Here is an 8138-nt window from a genome sequence, read left to right on the forward strand (position 1 = left end):
GATGCCACTCTGTTCTGTGAAGCCATCAATCTCCTATTATATCCACATGCACAGATCGTCTGCATTGACTTTTATAGTTGTGAAATCAATGGCACACGTGAGCCAATCTGGTATTTGTTCGAATAATTCTGTAGCATACTTACTCAAAACTCAATACTTGTATTATTGGGATGTTCTGTAAATCTATCACACATGCAACCCCTGGAGTGACTTAGTAGTGCTGATGAAACAAGCCAGTGACCGATTACAGGATATCCAATTAATACAAGTGTTGAGTTATAGTCTCTATCTCCAGTGAGATCGTGTTTGTAGATTTGGGTTGAATTAGTATAGAATTGTTCTATCTACCTGACAGTAGTAATATGCAGTACAGTATGAAACTCATCCATATTCATCCTTTTCTCCTTTCTGTCTATCTCTCCCTCCCTCCCCAGACCGTCCGGGGCTGACCAGCGTGGAGCGTATTGAGCGCTGTCAGGAGGAGTTCCTTCTGGCCTTTGAACATTACATCAACTACCGCAAACACAAGGTGGCGCAATTCTGGCCCAAGCTGCTGATGAAGGTGACGGACCTGCGGATGATCGGGGCGTGCCACGCCTCCCGCTTCCTGCATATGAAGGTGGAGTGCCCCAACGAACTCTTCCCCCCACTCTTCCTGGAGGTTTTTGAGGATTGACGGACAGACGGGCCCACACACCCTGCCGAGGTGTGTGTCAGAGTGTGTGTGTGCGTGGGCGCCTGGCCGGGGCTACGACAGTGGCCTCAGAGTGGCTCTAGGCGTCTTGGGACACGTTGTTGGAACTCTCATTAGCACTACTGAGTCACTTCATTCCATACCTTAGGTGTAGCCTAGCTTCTCAGCCTAGTTCTTATGGATGGAACCATCCCTTATGATGCGGGTACATGTGAATAGCATTTTCTTTTGGTTTTTATTTTGTAAATGTTTCACTTCTCAGTTCCTTCTCTATAAGTTTTTGTTGTGTTAATTGTACAGTCTAATTTCTGTCGTCGACGGTGCTCGTTCAGTCAGTCATACAAACCATGCAACGTGTAGTGTTTCATTTTAGTCCATTTTAATAGCGAATGCTGACTCCACCAACACTGAGAAGGTCAGTGACAGACAGCAGAAGCCAGCTAACCAGCATTATTCCCTTCCATTTCGCATTCTCTTCCTACGATACTTCCCCAGTCAAGGGATGTGGAGTAGCTTTCATACAGGTGTCCATCTGATGCTGGTGTTCTGTGAGGGCTACAGTTGAAGTTGGAAGTTTACATACACTTAGGTTGGAGTCATAAAAACTTGTTTTTCAACCACTCCACAAAGTTCTTGTTAACAAACTATAGTTTTGGCAAGTTGGTTAGGACTACTACTTTGTGCATGACACAAGTCATTTTTCCAGCAATTGTTTACAGACAGATTATTTCACTTATAATTCACTGTATCACAATTCCAGTGGGTCAGAAGTTTACATACACTATATTGACTGTGACTTTAAACAGCTTGGACAATTCTAGAAAATTATGTCATGGCTTTATAAGCTTCTGATAGGCTAATTGACATCATTTGAGTCAATTGGAGGTGTACCTGTGGATGTATATCAAGGCATACCTTTAAACTCAATGCCTCTTTGCTTGACATCATTGGAAAATCCAAAGATATCAGCCAAGCCCTCAGGAAAAAAATGGTGGACCTCCACAAGTCTGGTTCATCTTTGGGAGCAATTTCCAAAAGCCTGAAAGTACCAGGTTCATCTGTACAAACAATAGTAGGCAAGTATAAACACCATGGGACCACGCAGCCGTCATACCGCTCAGGAAGGACACACGTTCTGTCTCCTAGATATTAACGTACTTTGGTGTGAAAAGTGCAAATCAATCCCAGAAGAACAGCTAAGGACCTTGTGAAGATGCTGGAGGAAACAGGTACAAAAGTATCTATATCCACAGTAAACAAGTCCTATATCGACATAACCTGAAAGGCTGCTCAGCAAGGAAGCTGAAACCGGCGTAAAAAATGGTGGTTTGCAACTGCACATGGGGACAAACATCATACTTTTGGGAGAAATGTCCTCTGGTCTGATGAATCAAAAATTGAACTGTTTGGCCGTAATTATCATTGTTATGTTTGGAGGAAAAAGGCAGAGGCTTGCAAGCTGAAGAACACCATCCCAACCTTGAAGCACGGGGGTGGCAGCATCATGTTGTGGGTGTGCTTTGCTGCAGGAGGGACTGGTGCACTTCACAAAATGGCATCATGAGGGAGGAAAATTATGTGGATATATTGAAGCAACATCTCAAGACATCAGTCAGGAAGTTCAAGCTTGGTTGCAAATGGGTCTTCCAAATGGACAATGACCCCAAGCATACATCCAAGGTTTTGGCAAAATGGCTTAAGGACAACAAAGTCAAGGTATTGGAGTGGCCATCACAAAGTCCTGACCTCAATCCTTTAGAAAATTTGTGGGCAGAACTGAAAAGGCATGTGCGAGCAAGGAGGCCTACAAACATGACTCAGTTACACAGCTCTGTCAGGAGGAATGGGACAAAATTCACCCAACTTATTGTGGGAAGCGTGTGGAAGGCCTACCGAAATGTTTGACCCAAGTTAAAAAATGTCAAGGCAATGCTACCAAATACTAATTGAGAGTATGTAAACTTCTGACCCACTGGGAATGTGATGAAAGAAATAAAAGCTGAAATAAATCATTCTCTCTTCTATTATTCTGACATTTCAGATTCTTAAAATAAAGTGGTGATCCTAACTGACTTAAGACAGGGAATTGTTACTAGGATTAAATGTCAGGAATTGTGAAAAACCGAGTTTAAATGTATTTGGCTAAGGTGTATGTATATTTACAACTTCAACTGTATATCTATACCTGCTCAGTGCTGCCATCCTGCAACATTCAAACACGCTGACTGTACTCACATCCTTCACGCCATAGAAATAGTAGAACAGGCATTCCCATTCAAGTAAATGTTCTGTAATGGGATGGGTGGACCTGCAGCTATTCTTATTCTAATTATATTTCTATGATTCCCACCACAAGCTCCCACATGAGTAGACCCGGTCACATTTCTAACAATGGAAAGGCACAACACTATACAACTCATCCACAGAGAAACAGCTATCTAAAAGACATCTTGTTTCTCCTCTTCTGTGTTAAACCTAAATGATCAGGACAGATATAAAAGCACAATTTGACATGAAGTCAGCAAAAAGACTGAAGCCGTTCTATAACTATCTATTTTTTGAATGATGCTACTCATGCAGTGCCAAAAAAATAGCTAATTCATTCAACTGTATTGGATCGTTTCCCATGAACCAGGATACATGTTTTAACCTGGCCTGATTGGCTATCAGTGACTTCTTTTAGAGCATTCTTCTAGAACATGCTTCCGGCTCTCATTCAAGCTGTAGAGTGTAGACTCGCATCATGAAACAGAACGTTATTGAAATAGTGTAGTTCCTGAGCTGCAAACGGACAGACCAGATGGACAGACCAGACAGACACTGTGAGCTGTGATGCAGGCAGAACCTCCTCCTGATGTCTCACAAGATCCCATGGGAACTATTGACTCATTGATGTTCATGCGTTATATTATATTCTCAACATGAGAGTTACTGTATGTGATGATGCTCCCTCCTATAAGGACTGGTGGGTTCTATGATACTTGCTTATTGGCTGATTCATGCCTGTATGAATGACATGTGGGTGGAGTCTGGGGGTCAAACCCTTCCTATGTTGACCACAGTGGAGAGAATCGCTGCCACTCGGGGTGTAACGGTACACGTATCGAATCGGTACAGGGAGCACGGTTCGGTCCGCATATATTAAAACAATGAAACACTAGGCCGATAGGCAAGGCCATGAACTGCATTGTATGCCTCGAGTAAATTTGAGCCGCAAAAAAAACATTTCAGGTTTTTCCATGAAAACAACTAGAGCCTATGTGCACCCTGTAATCAACATGTAAATCTTAAATCTCAAACAGGTAGTATCCACTTTATATAAGCAAGCTAAAGTCGACGTTGTCAATGAATTGGCAAGTGCATCCTGTACTGCGCTTACTACAGATGGATGGACCTCCAGTGCTACAGAGAGGCTATAACATTACCCCGGAGTTCAAAATGAGAAGTACCCTGTTACAGACACGCTCCCTTTATGAGAGTCACACAAGTGTGCATCTTTTTCTCTTTGTAAGAAAACACTAAATACAACGTCTGAGCCATGTTTGCATATTGATTTCATACGCATATTGCACTTTATTTTAGTGTTGTTGTTGATGAGTTAATCGCGTTTTCATTTAAGAAAATACAAAGTGTTTGTTATTCCTGATGGTGCTCTCATCAGGCGTTATATGACTCACGATCATATATGGATTCAGGAATACCAACACTTTGTATTTTATTAAATAAACAAACATTTACTACAAAAACTGTTGGCATTTCATTTTCCCGCTGTACCAAAACCGAACCGAATCGTGATCCCAGAACCACAATACCAACTGAACCATGGGTTTGGTAAACCATTACACCCCTAGCTGCCACGTGATTTTAATGAAAACAATAACAATAAATCAAAGATACAGAGGAAAAGGTACAGAGAAAGAGCTGACAGATTGAAAAACTCTTCAGCTATTGCTAATTTTTCCTCTTTATTTTGGTTGTATTTTTCTTGGGGGGAAAAAATATGATATTGTGGTTTGTTTGCAACTGCAAAAAAATGCAGCTTTGTGTAAAAATACATGCATTACTATCCAAGCTTCAAACTACTCCTCAAAGCAGCTTGTGTTTTCTCTGTAAATGTGATGCCTTTCATAAAGCAATATACTTTGCAGTGTTTGAATGACTAGGACCTCACAACTCACACAAACTGCACAGTTAACAATGCACAGACAATCAGAGAGAAACAGACGGGAAATTGTAAACAGGAAGTGGCGCAGGGTCCAATTACTTCCTGGTTCACAAGTTGAACTGGGACACAGGCTAAGTCAGTGGCCCTAGAATGAGTCGTGACAATCAGCATATTTGATGCTATCCGTTTGAAAAAGGCAATGGCTGCACAGAATGGCTAATCTTGATCATAGAATGAGTAGTTATTTGCGATGCAAAGTGATTTGTAGTCATCTGTAGTCAATCTCAAACATGCACTCTGCCGAATGTCACCTTATTCCACAAGATACTTCTTAAAGCGCCCATGTGGTATTATCTCTCGTAAGAGTGGTCACTCTTAACTCAGTTACAAACCAATAACAACAAATGTTGCACCAATAGAAAAGAAGCTATTTTACAGTACTATAGAGGATAAAAGGATGTATATTTTCAGACTGCATAATTTTTTACAGATATTGTATGCATATTATGAAAATGTTACTGTTTTACGTAAATAACGGGGAAAAACAATCTTTCCCTCAATTTCATTTGCAAACCACAACGACATACTGTTTTACATTTGTTTAGATATAACTATGTGAACTTCATGAACTATAAGATTCATAGACAGATTGCAGTGTTAGTTTCACCTTGAAAAAATATCAGTTGATTAATGTATGGAACTCTATCAGTGGTGGCTGGTGGCATGTTAAATGGGGAAGACAGGCTCATAGTAATGGCTGGAACAAAATCAATGGAATAGTCTCAAACACATCAAACATCTGGTTTCAATGTTTTTGATACCATTCCATCTACTCATTATTCATCATTCATTATTATGAACTGTACTCCCCTCACCAGCCTCCTCTGAACTCTATATATACTGTCAGGAGAAAATACAATACATACTGCAAAATTGGGCTGGACAATTTGAATAAAGACGGTATTAATGCAAGACCAGCTCCTTTTCTGACAGCATCACCAACATCAACCAAGCAAATCCACTCACTGTTAAAATAATAACCCAGAATGATTTACTTGTGTTTTCATGTCTTATTGTCTAAGCAGATAAATACCTACAATTTGTTGCTCATGATGTAGTAAACATTTATCACTGCTATCTGGAATATTGGACAACAAGTCTTTGGAGAGAGTGAAATTATAGTGTGTGATGTAAGTGTAATTGAATGAGAATGAGTCTGAATATGACATGTTTTGGACAGAGTGCTTTGACTTTGGTGCCCTGGAAGAAAAGACAAGTTGCACAAAAAAAATAGAGATAATAATGATGAATTTGGATTCTCATGATTATGACGATGTTTGCACTTAATGTGAATTGGATGTTGAGAATAAAGATGGTTTTGAGAAAATGTCATGAAGTGTTTTTATTGTTTGTAAAATATCACACGTTCCCAAAGGACAACCTCAAAATGTCATCACTCATGAAAGGAAACTAACAAAAATCACTAAGACAACCAAAACAAAAAGGGGTTCTGAAAGACAGCAAGCAACTAAAAAGGGGTTTCAAAAAGAAACCCACCATGAGTGCCCACTAAATTTACCTCAGGGAAGACAAACTAACAGGGGAAAAACACCAATTTAGGATATGGAGTAAAACAAATATGGAGCAAAACAAACCCGGGATAACACAAAACTCCAGCTTCTTCCTGGCTAACTAAAGTAGAAGCGCTAACGTGAGGTGTAGCTTTCCCAACATCTCCCCAGCTGATGCACTGGCCCAGCAGATATTAAATACCTGCTGGACCAGCACAGGTGTAACACATACTGACCAACGAGGTGACTGCAATCAGTGCGTACCTCAGCTAACACGCTAACCAACCTCGAAATAGACAGAAACCGAAACCATAACACACAATCCTTGTATTACGTTTTCAAAAGTCAGATCTATCATTTACTGATCATGATATTGTAGTGAAGATAGTGTTGAATGATAATTCAGTTTATGAGTCAATGTGTCACACTCTGACCATTATTTGCGTTGTTTGTTTTTATGTTTTGTTTGGTCAGGGTGTGATATGAGTGGGCATTCTATGTTGTATGTCTAGTTTGTCTATTTCTATGTGTTTTGGCCTGATATGGTTCTAAATCAGTGGCAGGAGTTTGTCGTTGTCTCTGATTGGGAACCATATTTAGGTAGCCTGTTTTGTATTGTGGTTGGTGAGTTATCGTCTATGTTATATGTTAGCACAGTGTTTCTATAGCAGTCACGGTCGTCTTGTTTGTTTTAGTGTATTTTGTGTTTTTTCCTTCTTTCATTAAATCATGCATTCACACCACGCTGCGCTTTGGTCTCCTCAATACGATGATCATGACACAATGTGATAATTGTGCAAACGCCCCACCATCCATGAAAGGGTCATAGCCCCTAAAAGCCTCTCTCTACAATTAAACTGAAGTGCTACAGGTGTGGGATCTTAATTTGATCTGTTTCTCACAGCAGGAATTGTAATTAATGGACATTTTTGTTGGGATTGATACATTTTTGGTTCGGGCAAATCAATTCTGACATTTTAAAGTGGAAATAAACTTTAGAAGCCTTTTTTAAATTTTGAATACACTAAAAGTTTCTAACCCTAACCCTAACATTTCCTGTTCTGCAGGACATTTCCTGCAACCACAGGGGATCAAATTAAGATCTTGCACCTGTACACATTGCCAAGGCCTTTTTTTTGCCCTTTTCAAAACCATCATTAATTCAGTGCTTTTCCTTGGTCAGTATTAAACCTAAGGTTGATTCAGACCAAGCCCAGATTTGATAGGGGTCATAACTTTCATGATCTCAGCCATTTCAAAAAGGTCAGAGGTCATTCAATGTTTCACATGGGAAAGAGTAGGTAATCCTAAAAATGACATATGTGAGTGCATGTATACTCTGTGCATTTGTGTGTAATATGATTTGTTTGCCCTCTCTGACATTTATTTTGGCTCTATTTAATCACTCTGCCTGGATATTTATGTTCATAACAGTAATCCTCAGACAAACCAGAAGAGACTAACCCTAAAAAAATCTAAATTCCCTTCTTTTTTTATAGACTCGCTCCTATTGAATAACAGAATGGAGGCTGTTTTTGTCTATTTGAAATAAAACAATATGACCCAATTAGGTAAAGTGGAAAAGTGAATAACATGTGACTGTGGCACACAGAGCGAGAGGGAGATAGGGAGGCAGAGAGAGAGAAAGCTGCTGCTGTGTTTTCAAATGTCAGGGTTCAGTTAGTGGAATCACGGTGAACATTGGGAT

General features: G+C 40.0%; 1 protein-coding gene across 4 annotated transcripts in view; it reads left to right on the top strand.

The window, feature by feature from the left end:
• The window catches only part of LOC112264602 (thyroid hormone receptor beta), a 174532-nt gene extending 173161 nt beyond the window's left edge, over positions 1–1371 (top strand). For 3 of the 4 annotated variants that reach the window (XM_042295468.1, XM_042295470.1, XM_042295469.1), the window contains exon 12: positions 435–1371. In XM_042295468.1, coding sequence (XP_042151402.1) covers positions 435–676 — 242 coding nt within the window. In that variant the 3' untranslated portion in view covers positions 677–1371. The remainder of the gene's footprint in view (positions 1–434) is intronic. The other variant, XM_042295471.1, reaches the window with a different exon arrangement.
• Positions 1372–8138: the final 6767 nt, after the last annotated feature.

This window comes from Oncorhynchus tshawytscha, linkage group LG13, assembly GCF_018296145.1.
Source record: "Oncorhynchus tshawytscha isolate Ot180627B linkage group LG13, Otsh_v2.0, whole genome shotgun sequence".
Taxonomy (NCBI): Eukaryota; Metazoa; Chordata; class Actinopteri; order Salmoniformes; family Salmonidae; genus Oncorhynchus; species Oncorhynchus tshawytscha.